The 22151-nt window shown below is 36.5% G+C and overlaps 1 protein-coding gene and 2 non-coding genes across 3 annotated transcripts in view; 2 read left to right on the forward strand and 1 right to left on the reverse strand.

Moving 5' to 3' along the window:
- Window positions 1-8675, reverse strand: part of LOC138698185 (phosphatidylcholine:ceramide cholinephosphotransferase 2-like) — a 582479-nt gene extending 573804 nt beyond the window's left edge. The window contains exon 1 of the mRNA XM_069823938.1: window positions 8608-8675. Within this exon, the coding sequence (XP_069680039.1) occupies window positions 8608-8630 (23 nt within the window). The 5' untranslated portion in view covers window positions 8631-8675. The remainder of the gene's footprint in view (window positions 1-8607) is intronic.
- Window positions 8676-15004: 6329 nt separating this feature from the next.
- TRNAK-CUU (transfer RNA lysine (anticodon CUU)) lies at window positions 15005-15077 on the forward strand. Its single transcript has one exon. It is a non-coding gene; the product is annotated as a tRNA-Lys (tRNA).
- A 4385-nt stretch (window positions 15078-19462) lies between these two features.
- Window positions 19463-19535, forward strand: TRNAK-CUU (transfer RNA lysine (anticodon CUU)). Its single transcript has one exon. It is a non-coding gene; the product is annotated as a tRNA-Lys (tRNA).
- The last annotated feature ends 2616 nt before the right edge of the window (window positions 19536-22151 follow it).

Genomic DNA, 22151 nt, shown 5'->3' on the forward strand with positions numbered 1-22151 from the left:
TCGAATTTACGCCCGAGCGCGGCCTCGAATCAGAAGACAGCTGCTTGCTCCTCAGTTACGCCGGTGGGTCAATAATATCGTAACTCTTATACATGACAAGAATAATAACCTAAAGAAACAAGTTTCAGTATATCCAAACTGTATGCATTAATATCGCGGAACGAATTTTCATATGAACTGGAATTCAGAACATGGACTCCAATAATGATTCTGTATAAAACATATAAATAGTTAATAAATGACAGCTATTTGTGATTTTCTCGAAATAATGAAAAGTGCACTTAATTTGTTTTGAATATTAGCTCTTCATATGAAGAGTACACAAGAAAAAAGATGAATGCCACAATGCTCTTAAGGGTGATGTCAGTATCTAATTCAATAGATTACTACTTTATTTATTTATTCAAATATTTATTTATTTATTCTGATAGAGTTAAGGTCATGAGGCCTTCTCTTCCATACTACCAGAAGTGAAATATACAATGAAACAATATCAAAAATAGTAATATTAGTAGTTATACTTAAATATGAAATTATTATCATGCACATTAACGAGCTTACATATAATGAAATATTGACTAAACATAATACATAATTAATTTACAATTTATATCCTAATTCTACTTTATGATCGGCCTAAATGACAATTTATACAAACACAAAATAAATTCCATGTAAAAGTAAGTAATTTTTAATTGAAATTGTATAACCGTTCGGCAATCTCTGACATGTCGAGGTAAGGAGTTCCATAGGCGACAAACTGACACGGTGAAAGAGGATGAATAGAAAGAGATGCGGTGACCAGGAATGGATAGTAAGGCCTGATGTTGATTTCGTAACGTTGTAAGATATTGAAAGCGAGTTCTCAGATTTTTGCAGTAGAAGTGAGTAATACTTATTCTAAACAGAACATATAAAGAATGTGCTGTTCTTCGCTCCTTTAGACGAACCCATGAAAAAAGTTCTAAAGATAGCGTTATATGATCAAATTTACGAGTATTGCATATGAAGCGGACACACACATTATGAACACGTTGTAGTCTGTCAGTTAAATTGACACTTATATTTAAATTGACACTTATATTTGTCAAGAGAGAATCGCAGTAATCAAAATGGGGCACCACTAACGATTGAACAAGGTTTCTTTTTATGGAAAGATGCAGACAATTTCACAAATGTTTTAAAGAGTGTTGTTCTTATCAAACCTGGTAAAAAAAGAAAACTTTCACGACGCATAATCATCCTTTCCTTAACTTTTAATAGGAACAGCAATAAATTTTGCAATAATATACTGAATTAGATCATTGTCTAACCCTTAACAGCAATGTGATATTCATCCTTTTCCCCCTGCACTCTTCATAATCTATATTATTTATCGAGACTGAGAGTTTCATGTTGAAAATAGGAGATCAGATAGTCTGCAGAAAAATTATTTCAAGTTCATGTAAAACATAAATAATGACTCTTCCAAGCGATGCAAAAGAGACTCAGAAAGAATTCAACACATTACAGATGAGTGGCAGATACTAAATTTTAACGATTACACCACCAGATACATCCAAGTCTCCAAAATCATAAACAGCACATTGCTCAATATTACATTTCGTGGCATACTTCAAAGACTGTGTTCGAAAACAAAACGCATCAGTTATAGGGTAAACATTGGTAATTTCGTGGCAGTGGTTATTTCGTGATACTTTTTCTTTGCTCTTTCGTGAACTAACCAATGGTGTTACGAGATTCAAATTTCCGCCAAGGGATTGCATATGTTGTCCAGTTTCCAGAAACATACAGCTACGCTTTGTGTGACTAGTGTAGCTGCTTCAGTGAGCTTTTATGTTTGGAGAGAGCAAGTTAGCGTCGACTTCTCAGGGGTACAAATTTTGTGGATGTTTGTAATTACATTACAGGCTTATTACTAAATGATAATATATATTTGGTACAAAGATTTATTGCATCTTCATGAAATTTTAGGACATGTTTTTGGAATTTTAGATACAGCTGTAGTCGCCATATAGGCTTAGCTTTACTGTTAGAAATCTTAGCTGTTTGAGGCGAAATTTTGTTGAGCATTAAGAGTTACATTTTATAATATTTTAAAAATTGTATTACTATACGAATTTTAGAAATCTGAAGATAAGTTGTGATAACAAACAAGAAAAGGGGACGCAATGGGTTCAGTGTAGCTTCTGTTTGATTTGTTATCATCTTAAGTGCCAATGATAAGTGCTAGATGAGTTATTTGCAAGAACTGTGACAGAAGATGAAACATGGCTCCACCATTTTGGACCGGAGACAGAGGCAGACAATGGAGTGGCATCATGCAAATTCACAAAAGAAATAGAAATTCAAAAGTGCACCTTCGGCAGGAAACATTATGGCTACTGTGTTTTTCGATTCAGAAGGACTCTTGCTTGTGGACATCATGCCACACGGAACCACCATTAATTCTGACGCGTATGTTGCAACTCCCAAGAAACTTCAAGCTCGACTGAGTCGTGTTCGACGTCATCGGGAGAAGCAGGATATTCTGCTATTACACGACAACGCACAGCTATATGTCAGTCACAAGACCACAGACCAGATCAGAAAATTCGGATAGACAACACTGAAACAACATGGCACCGTGCGATTACCATCTCTTTGGTAAACTGAAGGATCCCTTCGCGGAACGAGGTTAGAAGATGACTCCCTTGTGCACGCTGTTAAAGAGTGGCTCTGACGTGTTGGTCCAGACTTTTACCGTGCTGGTCTACAGGCCCTCGTTATTAAGGTTACGTAGGGCAGTTGAAAGGGACGGGGATTATGTGGAAAAGTGACATCTTGTTCCTAAAGAATGCATCTACATTCTGTGAAAATAACAAACCTGTAGGATAAAAATATAATTTTTAAACAAATGTTATGCATTACTTTTGGAGTTACCCTAGTAATATAGGCTATAGTAAAGTCCGTAATAAAAGTGTTCACCCTTTCAGGGCAAAGAAGATCCCTTTTCAATTTCAATTTTTACTTTGATTTCATTCTTGTTATGTGTTGATATGTATTTCTATGTTTTCTTGCTATGAATATTAGACGGAATTACTATGTTTGAAGTCTTGTAACAATAAATGAGAATTTCTTTTGACTTTAATGAATTTTTCCACAATTCTTCTACCTCTCACGAAATTATCAATGTAATATCACGAAATTACCAAGGTTATCACGAAATAACCAACCTTTCACCTTAAGTTGTAAAAGTGGTTTTTGGCACTTGTTGAAGAACGTGTGCAATCTTTTATGTCTCCAGATTTGTAGAGCAAATTATCGTCATTTAGATGAAAAAATTGGAATAAGGATATATTTACACATTTGCATTTTAAATTAATATTCATGAAATTATCACGAAATTATCAATGTTTACCCTACTAGGAACATGCAGTTAAGTTATACTGTGTAGTAGTGATATGGCAGTTACTGATATTATATTAATATTGACAGTATTGGAGGGGTATTAATTTGATTTACAACTCACACCCGCTGACTAATTCGCTGACCGATTATTTAGTCCTGACAGCTCGACGGCACGAAAGAGGGGAAGTAACAGGAGTAGTGAGGAGAGTTCCGGAGTAGAGATAAGAGCGAGCGGTCAGTAAAGGAATGCAGTAAAGCTTAACTGTACTAGAAACATACTGCTCTACCGCACGCATGACATTCGATCGCTCTGAAGGCAAGCGTCTGACTAACCCAAACACCCCTTGGCGTAACTAAATGGACTCGCCTGACCCAGGCGCACATTGCCGGCGACTGTTAGGACTAAATAATCGTACTGTAGGTTTCGAACGGCATCCCGCTTGGCATTTGACCAGCATGCACTGAACATCGGAGTCTCTCAGTCGGCGATCGAATGCTATGTCAGGAGTGAGAGTGGTAGAGAGGGGATTGGAGATGCAAGCGGATTCACGTAGTGACATGCAGATGCATTAACAACCCTACCTCAGGAAATGTTGGATTGGTGAATTAGATAGAACTTTTCATCGTGCTTGTATGTTATGTTCAGCTGAACAGAGTCGTTCGTCATATTTTATTTTTCTGAAAAGAATGCACTTAACAATAATATAATTGAGGAACGAGAATTTATTAAATGTAATCGATTCATTAAGATCTAAAATCATGTCATTCATTTTTAATTAAATGTAAAAAGAATAAATTAATAAACAGATACAATAAACACTGCAATAACAAAATAAAAGGAAGCAGTGTCTTAGCCGCATTGTCAATACAGGGTAGGTTTATAAAAAAATGCTTAAAAATAAAACTTAGCAGTTTACTGTTATAATCAATAGTAATAGTAATCGTAATAATACTTAGCAGTAGGCCTAATCATAATAATAATAATAATAATAATAATAATAATAATAATAATAATAATAATAATAATAATAATACAATAAATTTACCTTTCAGTGCTATAAACTCTTCATGTTTTTTAGCAAAATGCCTTCGAGCGTTGTACTTACACATCACTATGGAGGACAGTATTTAATTGAATACTACGCAATATACAGGATGTTTAAAAAATATGGGGCATAATTTCAGGTATGTATTTCCCACATGTAGACAATCAAAATAGTTCATTATAACATGTGTCCGGAAATGCTTTATTTCCGAGTTATGGCCTTCACAACATTGAAATTCACCGGAACGTTTTTCTTTCCGCAGGTCGTTGCCGTCAAAGGAGACATTAAGAGGGCACTCTGACAGTTCATTCCGAGGCGAAGGTTACATTCAATGTTGTGTAGGCGTTAGACTGTGCGACATGTATTCAAATCAAGAGCTGGCAGAGATACACTTCATGTACGGTAAGGCGGACGGCAATGCTGCGCTGGCTCGTCGTTTGTACCAGGAGAGGTACCCACAGCGACAATGTCCAGATCGGAAGACATTTGTACGTCTCCATTACCGTCTGTGCGAGTATGGAAAATTTAACTCTCCTGGTTTGGGAAGGGGACGACCAAGATCTACAACTCCAGAAGTACAGGAGGAGATTCTGGAGGCTGTGAACATGACTCCTTCTATCAGCACACGAAGGTAGCGTTGCAAGTCATTGTTCCTCATACGACTGTCTGGAGACTGTTGAAAGAGTAGTCTATCAATTGTATCCTTATCATTTGCAACGTGTACAGGCCCTGTCACCAGCAGATTACCCTGCACGAGTTAGGTTCTGTCAGTGGTTCTTGCAGCATTGTGGTGTAAATCCGAACTTTCTTGCCTTAGTATTATTTACAGATGAAGCACAGTTCACACGAGATGGCATAACAAATTTCACAGTCAGCATGTATGGGCGTATGAAAACCCACGTGCAACTGTTCCATCTCATCACCAGGTGCGGTTCTCCCTCAACATGTGGGCCGGTATCATTGGTGATCGATTAGTTGGACCCCATGTACTTGTAAACAGACTTACGGGGCAGGCGTACACAAACTTCCTGGAAAACACCATACCTCATGTTTTAGAAGACACTCCGTTGATCAATCGTCAACACATTCACTTCTTGCATGATGGCGCTCCTGCACACTTCAGTCGTACGGCTCGAAGGTTTCCTGATCGATGGATAGGTAGAGGTGGCCCAATTTTTTGGCCTCCACGCTCACCTGATCTGAACCCTCTCGATTTCTACTTGTGGGGTCATTTAAAATCATTGGTTTATTCGTCTCCGGTGCCTGATTTCGAATCCCTTCGGAATCGAATTGTGGTATGTTCTGAGGACATACGCAATACTCCTGGAGTTTGGGATCGTGTTCGCAGGTCAATGAGACATCGATGTGAGGTCTGTATTCAAGCAGGAGGTGGACATTTTGAACATCTTCTGTATTGACAACGACCTGCGGAAAGAAAAACGTTCCGGTGAATTTCAATGTTGTGAAGGCCATAACTCGGAAATGAAGCATTTCCGGAAACATGTTGTAATGAACTATTTTGATTGTCTACATGTGGGAAATACATACCTGAAATTATGCCCCGTATTTTTGAAACAACCTGTACTTTCCACCGTAGGCTACTGCAGTGGTGCATAAGAATAATGAAATTCCTCCACTACGTTAGTACGTTTATTTGTGTTGTTAGACACGTGACGTTATGACGTATGACCCCCAACGTGCCAGATTTGCCCTACTCTGTGGTGTGTAATGAAGTAATGATAAAATGGAATTCGGGTGAACTGAAGTGTAGAAACAGGAGAATCCTGAGAAAAGTTCAAACTGCAACTAGAACGCTCAACCACCACACGGATTAATAAGCAAGTTTGTTCACGCCTATGGAGTAACGGTTAACGCGTCTGGCCGCGAAACCAGATGGCCTGGGTTCGAATCCCGTTCGGGACAAATTACCTTGTTGAGGTTTTTCCGGGCTTTTCCCTAAACCCAATATGAGTAAATGCTGGGTAACTATCGGTGCTGGACCCCAGACTCATTTCACCGACATTATCACCTTCATCTCATTCAGACGCTAAATAACTTGAGTTGTTGATACAGCGTCGTAAAATAACCTACGGTACATAAAAATAAGCAAGTTACAGCAAATATATAAGATGTTAAAAATGAGGTGAATAAGCCTACTCATACATGCATTTATAATAATCACACACACACACACAGACATATATATATATATATATATATATATATATATATATATATATATATATCAAACAGATATAAGTTATAGCCAATCTAGCCTATTCCAAACACTACACAACCTCATAAAAATCTTGGAGGAATATTACAATACAACAATATTACAAAAATTAATCAGCAACTAATCACACTCCGAAATTTTTATGAAAGTTCTGCTCTTGATTTAAGTTTGAAAATGTGTCATCAATAATCCTTTAAGCCTACCACTGTTGATGCATGATCGATAAATCGTCTAAAAGAGGAAAACTTCAATGTGATGATGATGATATAATTAGGACCGTACTTTGTCCCAGGAGGTTACAAGATAAAGTATTACTGGAGTTTTTAAGTGGATGACGCAAATGCATTTATTAAGCGAAGTACTTGAATGATGGCTCACAGAGACCTTTTTTCGTAAGTGAGGCAGAACAAAATATGGACCACTTCAACAATTACACTAATATTTACAATTTACATTATTTACACTATGCACACTAGAATTCGCTATTTTTACTAATTACACTATAATAAAGAATGTATATCTACATTGATCAAACATTATTAAGCTTATGTGCAGTGTTGTGTATTGCAATGCAAGGTATTTTATTTCATAATACTACGGCCTACTTTTTTTTTGTTGTAAATTGTGTACAATAATGTAAATAATGTTTGATCAATGTAAGCCTTCATTCTTTATCATAGTGCAAATGATGAAAATAGCGTATTTTAGTGTACATAGTGTAAAGACTATCAGAAATTGTGATTTCTGCTTTTCGTAACTAAACACAACCACATTTTGCTTTTACTATTATTATTATTATTATTATTATTATTATTATTATTATTATTATTATTATTATTATTATTATTATTATTATTGGGGAGGCGGAGATTAGATGGGAGGATAATATAAAAATGAATTTGAGGAAGGTGGACTATGATAGGACTGGATTAATCTTGCTCAGGATAGGGGCCGATGGCGGGCTTATGTGAGGGCGGAAATGAACCTTCGGGTTCCTTAAAAGCCATTTGTAAGCAAGTATTATTATTATTATTATTATTATTATTATTATTCCATTGTTTTCTGTGTTGCTGTTATTTATATTTCCTATGTATTTTTATGTCCTGCGTCGTCGCGTCGTGGTCTAAGGCATCCTTCCTAGGACTCCTGTTGCGGAATGTGCACTGGTTCGAGTCCTCATGGGGAAAGAAATTTCATCATTAAATCTCGGCCAGTGTATGGGACCGGTGCCACCAGGATCGTTATGCACTTGGAGACCTATAACGGCTGGGGGGGATCATCGTGTTAACCACACGATACCTCCATTCTGGTTGGATGATCGTCCACCTCTGCTTCGGCATGTGGACGTGAGGCCAGCAGCCGGCTGGTCGGTCTTGCCCCTTCATGGGCTGTAGAATTTACTTTTTTACTTTATGTATTTTTATACTGGTCGAGCGAAAGAAAAGGCCTTATGGCCTTAACTCTGCCAGTACAAGTAAAAGTAAATGAATAAATAATTTAAATTGTAGGAAAGGTCATCATAATATTAATCTTTATCACTAGAATGCATTTTCAACAGTCTTCGAGGTGTTATTTTGAATCATGAATAGAATGCCAACTTGAGCACAAACGAGACGCAAGTGTTGCGTGATAGTACCTGTGCCATGTGCCAAATAATAATGTCACGCCAATATAGTCTATGAACAATAGCTAATCTTCTCTCTGTACGCCCTGGGACAGAATACGGTCCCTAGATATAATAATAACACAACATAACTTTTTGAAAAGAAAAATATTTCACAGCGTAATCAACGTTCAGAAAAGCTGATTTGCTACTGGATGTCTCAAGCCCTACCCACAAACTGCAGCATTCACATACAAGGTCACATTCTTTTAACACCACAGATGACGATGACGCATAGATTGAAGCACACAAATTGCAATTAACCAACTTACACTGAGTCGTCGCTGAGGCCCATATTCCCGCGGTCTTGACAAACCCATCGGAACGATCTCTCACACTATCTGTTGTCTTCTCGACTGAGCTCTAGCCTTGGACTTCAGGCAGATGACCTGTACGACCTCGAGCCAAGTTCGATTCCATTTCTCCTCCACCATTTCACTGTTTATTTCTCGGCGAGATGACCATGAGAAGGCGCATCATTAGCCGGATGGTTAAGGTTGAAGTGTCGGCTTCTCACACAGAAGACCCGTCTTCAAATCCTACAGAGCAGGGATCGGCAAAAATGTAATCGTGATAGTGACGTTGCAGAGGCAGCCCAGTAAACTGTCTTTGCTCACCCCCCCCTTCCGTCCAACTCCCCTACAACTCCAGTACACAGGCATCTATCAGTGGCGGGTTACCTGATTACATTTAGATTGCTTCTTTCTCAAAACCTTCAACGTCTGTTCGGAAACGTGTGTTTAAGGAAGAATGGGAGGAACAGTATTTGTTGTGCATATGGTGACAATGTAGACGCCTCTTCTGTTCCAAAATTATAATAGCCATTTATAAATCAAACATCTAGCGACATTACGACACGTCATAAGATTATCACAAAATCATAAGTAAGCATGAACATATCCAATGCAATTGTAAACGAAAATGTATGCAGTAGAAAATTATTATATAAACCTAATTTTCTTTTCGTAGGGCTGGAAGAGGCGAAGCAATTAAAACATAAAAAATTAAATTCAAATAACAGTTCCGGTACTAAAATATGATGAAAGAAGCCATAAGTCAAACGAAACTCCATGCCCCAAGTTATGTTATTGCTTTGGAAATCGCAAAATCATTGAAGTGCTATAATGAAGGACAGTTCATTAAAACATGTCTGAATATAGTTGCTAACATTATTTGTCCGGAACAATCTGATGTTTTTAACAATATGAAATTATCCACACTAACAATACAAAGGAGGATACGGATATTGAAATACTAGCTCAACGAGAAATAAACTCAAAGATGCATGAACAGTGGTCTAATCTCTCGTTTTAGGTGAAAACACAGATATTGATACAGTAGAATTCGTAATGTACACTCGCGGAGTTACGAAAGATCTCTCTGTATAAGAAATATTTGCTAGATGTCATTGCACTTAAAGGAAATACAACAGGAGAGGAATTATTCCAAGTATGAAGAAAATATATAGAAGGAATAATAATAATAATAATAATTATTATTATTATTATTATTATTTATTTAACCTGGCAGAGTTAAGGCCATACGGCCTTCTCTAACACTCAACCAGGAGTAAAACTGCGTTACAAAAAAACACTACAAATTTACAAAGTACACTACAATTTTACACACAAAACTGAATAAGATAATAACAATAAAATGTAAACAACAAGTAAGTAGAAATGAGACATAATATATAACATACAGAAAGAAAGGAAAAAGCATAATAAAATGTGAACAGCAGGTCAAAATACGTAAATGAGACATACAAAGTATAAAAAATAAGACAAATTTTGATAATAATAATAATAATAATAACAATAATAATAGTAATAAAAGTTAGTTGGGAGACCGGAGGGAAAAAGACCTTTGGGGAGGCCGAGACGTAGACGGGAGGATAATATTAAAATGGATTTGAGGGAGGTGGGATATGATGATAGAGACTGGATTAATCTTGCACAGGATAGGGACCGATGGCGGGCTTATGTGAGGGCGGCAATGAACCTTCGGGTTCTTTAAAAGCCATTTGTAAGTAAGTAAGTAAATAGTAATAAAATAGTGCAGTACAAAGCATAAAATGAATACAATATTTTGAGGTACACACAGTAAGGAAAATTATGAATATATATAGCTCAACTTATCACATTATAGATATACCATTGTCGGAAAAATATGAAAACAAAAATATAAAATAAGTTAAATATCACTAGAACATAAAAAATGTTAATACGAGTAAACATGCAATACAACACTTGTCATAATAGCAAGTTAGTTTGGCAACTCGTCATAAGATAATTTTCTAACTTGGATTTGAAACATTTCAATGTTCGGCAGCCAACTCCCATGCAAAGAACAATCTGAACATAAAGCGACTTGTATGTGTAGTAATATACGAGACTCGAAATACGACTTAAAACAAGTCTAGAATAGCTGGAATAATGTGTTATTAAGAGAGCTGGAAATAAGTGAGGGCATAAAACGTTGTCATTGTTAGCCTATAGCACACCAGACTGGATTAGATTTATTTAAAATTCTCTCCATAATAAATATGTGTAGTCTCATTATAGGATGTCTGCCGCTACCCTACATAGCTGCTATGTTTGGCTCTATATTCAATATATTTCGGAACGCTTCTTTTCTGAACGAAAACTTGTAATATGTAAACAAAGATCATGAGTAGCAAACGAAAATTTACGAGTTGTATTAAGAGTGGCAACTTGTGACGTATTTTCCTAGGTTGTTGTAGCACAGTAAAAATAAAGGTGAAATAAAATATAATCTGTCCATTTATATATCAATAATGTGTAGTCTACGTCAGATGCTTGTGTTGAGAGTCCGCCACTGGATCCGAACGGAGTGCTCTATACTCCTCGATTGATATTACATCTCAGGTATTGCAGGTTGCGTTCAGTGATGTCAGAGTGAGTACAAATTTGACGACGGCTGCAATAGAGTATAAATGGTACCTTTCCATGAACAGAGATTATGCTAGGGGATTTTTTTCGAGGGGGAGGGGGATAGTCGGGTTTCCTGTGCAGTTTTCATTCAATTTTTCCGTTCAAACTCTTGCATAAAGTTGAATACAAAGTCCCTTATTAGTGACCGTCATCCATTCTGTCAACTGTTTGTTTAGGTTCCCTGACGATGACATAATAGCCTATGTGTGTTAGTGAATGCTCAGGTCCAAATTAATGTTAGTAGTGCATTGTTAAAGCTTGTTATGAAGTTCCTACACAACTCTCACGCAAAGAACAATTTAACATCTTGCTAAGGTGGGATAAAAAGGATCATCAGGTAAGTTAAAAATGAGAGTTTCCACATACTGTATGAGCTAGTCACAGTCTTTGTCATACAGTCACTACGGATTAATATTCTGAAATTATTTTCCATTTACTAAGAAGATTTAACTTTCACCTTATTGCTCTGACCAATTTTTATCATTCAATAACTAACATTTCGCGCATATTTTATCCTCAAAGGAGCACAATTGACTATACCATTAGAGCGACAGACTATGGACTGAGATTTTTCATCTTCCCATAACTTCCTGAAAGCGTCGAAGTCCACTCAGACCATATCAAAATGAATAATTTTACAATGTCTTCCCAAGATGTCTATATCACTTCGCTGTACAACCGAGATCGAGAAGACACGGTAAAAAATGCTACTTGAAAGCAACATAATATAAGTAGCAAAATTTGACTGTTATATTGAATTATTTCAACGTTACAAGTGCTTGTTTGTTAAAATGTGTATATTATGATAACGTTATGCAATTTGTGTTTTTTTGCTTTGTGTCTTTTTGGAAAATATAATTTCAATTAATACTGCGCCATAAATGTTATAACTAAAACCTTGTGCATCCCTCGTGTTTATCGTACGGCTCGTCCTCCCCACACGTTACCTGCACTTTCTTTACGTTTTCACTGTGCCTAAACGAGACGCTGTACTGTATGTATTGGAAGGAGACGAGGCTGTTCAGTAATATTTATATGAAACGAGTCAAAGTCAGGACAGGAGAAAATGTCAGAGGGAAGTCGAATAGGGAATGAAGGACGACAAGGATGACATTTATCACCTACGCTGTTCAACATCTATTTGGAGAATTTAGTGAAGAACTGTTTTCAGAACATGGGAGGAGTGATAGTAGGAGGAAGAAGAACAAAGTGCATAAGATTTGCTGATGATATGGTGTTGTTAGCAGAAGAGGATACCAAGGGATATGCTAATGGAGGTAAATCATACTTGTGAGCAGTATAGGATGAAGATAAATGCAATTAAGACGAAGGCCATGGTTATCGAAAGAAAAATAAAGAAGAGAAACTTGCGAATTCGAAATGAGGCAGTATAACAAATGGACAGTTTAAAATACTTAGGGTGTAATATCATTTCTTGGCATTATTTTTCTTTAGTATTGGCAGCATCACTGTTCGTAAAAAAAATAAAATTAACGAAATGCTGAGTATTCTAATGTATGTTAAAAATACGTACACTATTTAAGCCAATAGAAGACAAGAATTGTGTTGATTCCTAGATTTAAAATTAACATTTTGGACTGTGAAATGAAGAATTCGTTTAAATAAATAGGGTATTACTGTAGACGTGGAAATAATGTAATAATAATAATAATAATAATAATAATAATAATAATAATAATCGTTCATTTAACGACGCTTGCAACTGCCGAGGTTATGTCAGTGTCGCCGGTGTGCCGTAATTTTGTCCCGCAGTAGTTATTTTACATACCAATACCAGTACATCTACTAACATGAGCATCTCGTATTTAAGCCCTCGATCTAGGCCAGGATCGACCCCACAATCTTGGGCACAGAAGGGCAGCACTATATCGACTGCGTCACCCAGGCCGACGAAACAATGTAATTAAACAATTATTACTTATTAGGCCTACTTTATATTATATTTTATCCTGGTTCATCACTGAAACCAATATTATTTATGCACTCCATGTTGCACTAAATTACTCGTACAAAATATAGGCATAGAATGAAAATCGAAAGCTTATGCACTTAGAAAATATGATAAAAAGCAAACAAACAAGAATGAAGGACTGGCATAAAGATGGTGGCATGCAGAGAGTTTGTTACTTTCTTCATAAGGAGGATCTCTATCTGGAACCTGCACCCAATCTTTGAACAAACCACATGGAACATCTACCGTGACTGACGGTAGATTCGGCGTCGCACAAAATATGTTAATGAAAGGGAAATTGCGGAGAGTGTTGATGAAATGACGCGGGGAAAACTTAAAAACAACGACGAAAACCTTCATGCTCACAGCCTGGACTTTGTCTACCACAAATTAATACAACTCCACCATAATCGAGATTTGAATTCGATTCTGTGGTTGTCGTAAGCAGCGCTTTGTCAACTGAGCTAAGACTGCTCTAAGGCCGACAGTTTCCTATACGCCATACCGTCATTGATTTTATGAAACCTTTCAGGAGGAAGAAAGATTTAATTAAAAATTAATAGATCTACCCTAATCCTCGATTATGTCACTTATGTTCATCATATGCACCATTTTTTACCGAATTACTTCATATTCTTATGTAGGCCCATCGATTTTTAATTAATTTTTTCTTTCTTCTGAAAAATTATTTTGTATAAAGTCACATAGGACATAGGTTTCATAAAACCAACGACAATATGCTCCTTCTTATAGATATGAACTTATTCTCTGATCTTCATACGTAGTAGGCCAGTAGTGTCAGAGTTGTAAGCTCCAAAACCGGTTGTGGAGCTAGATCGGAGCTTGAACTTGCTTATGTCTGTGGAAACACCGGAGCACGAAACCAGTCTAGTGGAACGCTCCGCTCCGTTTAGTCCCTGTCTGACATCGCTGTAGTACGCCTATATTTCTTTTCTCCCAACACTTTACCTGAAGAGGATGAGATGCACACTTATATTACTATAATAAATAATAATTCGTGAAGCTACAGCCCATGAAGGGCCTAGACCGACCAGCCGGCTGCTGGCCTCACGCCCACATGTCGAAGCAGAGGTGGACGATCATCCAAACAGAATGGAGGTATCGTGTGGTTAGCACGATGATCCCCCCAGCCGTTATAGCTGGCATTCGCAACCGGATTTCGCTCCCCAAGTATATAACGATGCTGCGTGGGCACCGGTCCCATACACTGGCCGAAATTTCATGATAAAATTTCTTCCCCCATGAGGTCTCGAACCAGCGCGCATTCCGTAACGCGAGTCCTAGGCAGGATGCCTTAGACCACGACGCCACTGCGCGGGACATATTACTATACTATATCAAAATATTTACAATTTGCTAAATTCAAGATTCATTTAATGACCTTTCTATCGAATGAGAACGGTTGTTTTTGTGCCATGACCTAGAAAAAAGGCAGGTGTTTATTATTAGCTCCTAAGTCATGTAGCAAAGATCTAAAGGCAAGGCTTTGTATACACAATGCATATTTCCTTTGCGAAATTATTCTGGATGATCAATTGTTCGCATGGCAAAATTAATTCCAAAATTTCAAAGATGTAATAAGAACCCTTAAATTCATTTACATACTTTTTAGCACGCGCGCGCGCACACACACACATACTGTACACACACACACACACACACACACACATATACACAGGACACTTTATAGACTACCGCTGTCAGCAAATCAAACTTTGCATCGCCCGGCTAGCTCAGTCGGTAGAGCATGAGACTCTTAATTTCAGGGTTGTGGGTTCGAGCCCCACGTTGGGTGTAAATTTTTACGTAATTTGGAAATATTATTTAAACAAAATAATGAGAAACATATTTTACTAATATGCAAGTTCTACTTTATACCGAATTCACAATTTCCTTGTTTGCGTTTGGCAGGTGTATAGTTCCGAAAGTTGACATCTGCCATTTTTATGAAAAATTAGTTACTATCATTTCTTTATCTTTGGGTTGGAATGAATTGGAAAAACATTTGTATCCTCATAAACTCGATATTTCTAACATAAAGCAAGCTTTAAAATATGAAGTTTCCCTTCCCCCCAAAACCCGACTTATTTTGTTAAGGTATTGTTTCCAAACTCGACACACGCAGTTTGTTCCAATGTCCGACATTTACACTTATTTTTGTACAGCTCGATTCAGCGTTAATGGCCCCTGTCCTTGGTTATTTGGCTAGTGAGAGAGCTGTGTGTTGCATCATAAGAAAGAAATTTAATCACAAATGTGCATAGGAGGGGGAGCGGAAAGAGGAAGAATGGAAATAATATCTATGTTCGTAGCTGAGGGACACTCATTTCAAGAAAATGTCATCATGACATTGTTTAGTCAACAGACGTAGTGGGTAGTAACGCGACGTGTGGAAGAATATTGTGTTTTAAGACGGAGTGTACCGCGACATGATAAGTAGGAAGTGTTAGATGTTATGACTGCGCGGCCTGACTTGTGTAACCCAGCCCGCCAGTAGTGATGAGTAACTCGCTCTTCGTCTATCTATTGACTTTTTACAGGGGTCAAAATACTGTACATTGTGTGAACTATAAAGGCCAGTAACGTTCCAGAAGCCGACATCTTTCTTCAGGACAAAGAAAGTGTGTAATTTCTTTATGCCACTAGTGTTTGCTTTTAGAATATCATAAGTCTTCAGTGCACGGAACTTATTGTTAAAATCGACAATGAAACTATAGCAGAACAAGAAATTCTTCATTATCTTGGTACTTCTGAGCTGTGCAGATTTTTACAACGTCTTAACGTGTTGTGTGAGCCTTTTATACAAGTAAAATTGTCATAGAATCGCATATACAAATTTCACGTTCAGAGCCTGGCCTGGGAAGGAGGAGAGTCGGAGATACAAAGAACTAGACAAAACACAGAAAAAGGGACAGGAAGTTTACGGTGATTGTGTGATGTTTGCCTGTATTTGATAATTATTTATATTGGTTATTGGTAGCCTACACTGCGAGAAGCCCTCCCAGAACTCCAACCTGTAACCACAAACCAGGAGCATTCCACTGCAGTTTCCTAACTCAGCGTGTTATCAACTACTTTTACAAAGTGTTTTACAGCGTCCCTAAGACGTTGGTTCAAGATGAATTCATACTGAATACACAGCAGCTGATTATCATAAAACACATTTTGTTAACAGAACAGTGAGACATCAAGGGATGAGAGCAGGACGTGTTCTGTAAATTTACCGACAAACTTTCTTACAAATCTTGCAAGTATCAAAGAATTGGCCGGGATTTCTCTCTCTCTCTCTCTCTTTTTTAACTGGTGAAAGTCCAATTTCTAAATGCCACTTATGTAGAAGAAATGATATGCTTTAAAATACTTCATTGAACAATCAGGTAAAATGAGTGAGTTCCATTTCCTTCATCCCAACGGATATAATTTTGATGGAAATGAGAAGGAGACAAAGAAGCTGAACATTATTACTAAATTCGAAGATTACTGCAACATTTTCAACAACAATGGCACCATAATCAAGTTAGTTACGAACTGTCCAGTTTATGACTGGAAAATGAAAATACAAAGTGTTTTCAAATCAAGTGGCTGGCAGTTCAAACTAAAATTCTGTAAAAGAATTAAGATAAATGAACAAAAAATGGAGTTGTGATAAGGGCTGAACAAAACTGAAGAAGAAATATTGTAAATTTGTACAAACGACTTTTTAAAAAGAGTAAAACGTAGTCTGCAATGGAAAAATAACTTGCACATAAACACATGCATAATCTAAAAGGAAAAACTAAGTCATGTTAACAAATTAATTAAAAAAATGTTCAAGATACTGCAGATACATGGAAACCTTGGGATATTATAAGAATATCACAGACCGTATTTATGATGAGATGAAAAAGAACCACAGGGAGAAGAGAATTTGAGGACTTAAAATGTACACTTATTGAAGATTCAATATAATATTCTGATGATTAGAGCCAGGATTTCCATGCAAATGCATGTTTTTATATAAGCTTGTTACACTTCTCAAACTTTGAAAATATTTTTAATGACTTTTCGGTTCCAAATAACCGTACTTTTTGCGAGAATGTTTGCACGTTTTGGTCTTTTTTGTGAGTAAATTCATGCGTAAAGCATATTTAGAAGATTTTAGTTTTAATAGCACATATTTAGACTTTTATAGATTTGAGGAAGGTGGGATATGATGATAGAGATTGGATTAATCTTGCACAGGATAGGGACCGATGACGGGCTTATGTGAGGACGACAATGAACCTGCGGGTTCCTTAAGAGCCATTTGTAAGTAAGTATTTAGACTTTTATTTTGCGTATTATGTCCTTTTTTTCTGGTTTTAGTACATACAAGGTGATTCACGAGGATTTACCGTCCCTTACGAAGCTTATTTCCGAAGACATTCTGAGCAAAAAATGTCATATAGACATATGTCCTAATCTCAATATTTTCAGATATACACTAATTTGAAGTTGTTTGAAGTTTTTCTTTAATATCAAGGGTAAAAGAATATTACAGATAAAGAATGAACTATTCAGGACTATCATTACTTTAATTAGCTAGTATTCTGAAGCTAAAAATGTGTTGTGAATTCCATAGTTGCTTCGTACAATTTTTTTTTTTTTTTTTCGATTTTTAACTACAAAATTACATTTTCTTACGCATTTATCATAACAATTCTTAGAAATCACGCCACTCTTGTAAATTTTTTAAGACTGTACATTAGGATGCAGAATTAAACTGTAAAGAATCAAGTTCCTCAAGTCGTATGATTTGTAACAATTTTTGTGATAAGTGCGTGTGAAAGATGTGATTTTTAGTTAAAAATTGAAAAACAAAATCTGTACAAAGCAACTGACAACACATTTTTAGCTTCACAATACTAGCCAATTAAAGAAATCATACTTCTGAATAGTTCATTCTGTATTTGTAATATTCTTTTACCCTTAACACTAAAGAAAAAAGGTCTTTTTACAAGCAACTTCAAATTAGTGTAACTTCGAAAATATTGAGATTAGGACAAATGTTTATATGACATTTTTTGCTCAGAAGTCTTCGGAAATAAGCTCCGTAAGTGGCGGTAAATCCTCGTGAATCATTCTGTATATTATGTTAAATTGCATATTAGTGCCTTTTACGAATGTTGCTTCGTAGATTCTGGTATTTCCACGTTATTTGTTTATTAAGGAAAAAATAAAAGAAAACTACTAGTAATATCGTTTCGTGGCATCCTACCTGTCAACTAGTCTATGGACCTTCCACTATATCCTCCCTTTATTATACTGGAATATGATAACAATCCCCCAACTCTCGCTCGTTACAAGTCAGAGATCAAAACACTGAAATAAAGGAAGCCAGAAGCAGCATGCTTACAAAACTGCAATTTAGTGTACTTTTGTGTCGAATTGTGAAGTATAGCTATGGCTCCTATTAGAATTGCAAGAAGAGCTCATGTCAAAATGGATTAAGGGAAAGGAATTTCTGAAGACGGATGGTGATGTAGTTAAGTTGTTTATTATGATTGTTGTAACAAAGACGTAAGTACTTTTGTATTTTCGGGCGCTAAGGTGTAATCCTGCAAAGTCGGAAGGTCGAGGGTTCTATTCCCGATGGGATCATGTCCATGTGATAGTGCTTGAATGCATGCATGTTTTAAGATTTGATAGTGTATGGAAATCTGGGCTCTATTGATGATATACCTAAATAAATGAGTATTGTTTATTATATTCCATAGAATCAATACAATTACTAACTTTTCAGTATAAAATGTGGATTATTTATGGAAAGTAATGTTATTAGAATTTCCAAAATCCTACACGTCCAAATTTAATAATCCAATACCTCTTACAATAATACATATTTTTAGTTCAAATATGTAATTTTATCCTTAGCTTTACCATTAAAGACAATTATAAAAATTTCCTGCATATTTCAACACTGGAAATACTACAAATAGTCCCCCCCCCCTCTAAATCACTTAGAAAGCAAATGTCGGGTTTTGGAATTATACACGTATTTATTGTTCTCAATGACGAAATTAATTCCAAAATTTCAATGATATAATAAGAACCCTTAAATTCTTTTAAATACAAATTGTCGTACGCACACACGCAAATAGACACATGCATACACAGGACACTTCTATAGACTACCGCTATCAGCTAGTACAATTTCACATCACCCGGCTAGCTCAGTCGGTAGAGCATGAGACTCTTAATCTCAGGGTCGTGGGTTCGAGCCCCACGTTGGGAGTAAGTTTTTATGTAATTTGGAAATATTTAAACAAAATAATTAGAAATATGTTTTACTAATATGCAAGTTCCACCTTATATCGAATGCACATTTTCCTTGTTAGCGTTTGGCTTTTCTTTTCCAAACTATTACAGTAGGCTATTTCAAATTTATACGATAGACAAATGCATGGAGCGAGGTTACGTCTAGAACACGCAGAATTTTACACAGACTTAAATGTACACATAATGAATTATTGAGGTGGAATAATAAGTATTTTAGTAGGTGATAGTATGGGCTATTCTGAGTAAAAACTTTCATATAAACATGTCTACAATTTTCATTAGGTGTGCAGAAATGTTAGAAAAATTAATATACAGGGTGAGTCGTAAAGTATTGTAGAGCATTCTACATTCCAATATAAACAGATTTTGGTCATATATATATAGCCTTGGCGGCTTTGTTATTCAGATACGGCATCACTGTGGGACGCGCGAGTTGGCGTTATGTCGAAGCCATTCATGCATCAATCGCTCAGACGACACTCTATAGTACGCAGTAAGTACAATATTATTATTGTTATTGCAATTGAAGAGAGAGAAACGCTACAATAAGTCAACAGGTGCTGAGTATTTGCGCTTTCTGCACACTGAGCTACCACAACAAACGGTATCATTGTCAACACAGTTGAACACTTGGCTACTTCAAGATGAAGCACCTGCGCATTACCGTCGTGCAGTGAAACGTCATTTGAATGAAGGGTATCCAGGCAGATGGAGTGGCCGACGCGATCGCCTAAAACTCAGTCTCTGCGACTTCTGGTTGTGGGGTCACATGAAGAGACTAGTTTACTCTCAACGACACGTCACGAGACAGCATCTGTTGAATGTAATTGTGGCTGGAGGAAATACAATTCGGGGCATTGTTCAAAGAGCAAGACATTCATGGCGGAGGATGGCGGAAATTACATTGTGAAGTGAATGAGCATCTTCTGTGAATTTTCAATGTAAATACTGTAAGCATGTCATTATATAACACTCTCAGAAAAGTAGCTGTTTTCTAATTGTTCCAATCATTATCTCCATAATAAAGCGAGCACGACCATAAGTTTATATGAAAAAAAATGTTTAATTTTTAGTATAGAATACGCTGCACTCCTTTATAGTACACAATTACGACTCACTCTGTATATTCTTAAAGAGAAATAATTGAAGCGTTCAGAGCCATAGTGGGTCAAGCGCCATTTATTAAAAACGGAGAAAGCAAGGGCTGAAGTTAAGTGAATACCATAGTTTAATCAAGATTGATATATCATTTAGTTTTAACGTGTAGGCCTATACTTTATATTATTTGCTATATGTTTCCATTGAATTATGGTAATAACTTCATTTTAACCCTTGTTTTCTACGGTTTTAGTAAATGTCGCTTGGTCCACTATGGTTCTGAACCCTTCAATTTACGTTTATAGCAACTTTATATTTAATTGATTTCGTTTAAATTATGAAATGTTTTAAGGTTATGAATTGACTTACAACATTAGTGTGTCAATAAACTTAGAAAACAGTGGAATGAAAAGGCAATGCAAGAAGTCATAAAACAGGGCAGATTTTAAGGTGATGTCGGTTCATTTCTTCTTGTTATTTACACAGGGAGCAATAAGGTGTTTCTGCGATTCCAATTCGATAAAGGTGTATGTCCTGTATGTAGACGAAAGAGCGCTACTACAGTCCTTGTGGACCATTGTGGTAGATCTTGAATTAAGGTGTTCCACTGTTTGTGCGATGTTCTGGGTTTAAGTTCTTTACTATGATAGTTACTGAAAATTTTCTTTATGTATCGTTTGGCAGTGGTGTATGAAGTATCTTACATCTGCGTTTGAAGTCTTGTAGTACACTCTTTAAAAAAAAAAAAAAAGACCGGGCTCCAGATTCCATGTCCGATTCGGAAGACTTCGGGTGATTTCGTCAGAGCATGATACACACGCGGACGAATTTCTTCTGTTGTAAATGTTTCCAACAATCCACTGTCACCACTTTATATAATATGTTTCTTAAAGAGAAGATTCGTCATTTCTCTCGCATAGCGCAGTCGGTAGCATTGTGGTATTGTATTGGAAAAGTTTCGAGTTCGAATCTCAGTCTATACTTTATTTTTTTCATTCGCATTTTTTACTTTTTGTATACTGATAATAACCAGTATTGTGAAATATTTAACAAAAAGTTAAATATTTACAAAGGGCAAGTTAGATACATAATAGCAATCCCTTCCCTTGTATCTTGTATTTAAAGAGGCTAAACGAAATCTTCTCGGATAGAAATAAACAAAAATAAACCTTAAGTAAAAGAAATCCTTCTTGGATAGAAATAAACAAACATAATCCTTTTCTGTGTATTCAACAAAATAAAGAAATACATCTCGAAGACCAATAAACAAAAATCAAAATAGACAAAAAATTCAACACCGGGTATGTAATCCCTCCGCATCTATAACCGCCTGCATCCTACGGGGTATGGATGCGATCAAGCGTCTCAGGTACTGTCGACGTGAAGATACACGATCCCAAGCGTCCTCGATAATATTCCAGAGTGCATCTTTTGTGGACGGCCGACGTGGCATTGTATTATCATCGCGTTCACA

This window comes from Periplaneta americana, chromosome 4 (assembly GCF_040183065.1).
Source record: "Periplaneta americana isolate PAMFEO1 chromosome 4, P.americana_PAMFEO1_priV1, whole genome shotgun sequence".
NCBI classification, from domain to species: Eukaryota; Metazoa; Arthropoda; class Insecta; order Blattodea; family Blattidae; genus Periplaneta; species Periplaneta americana.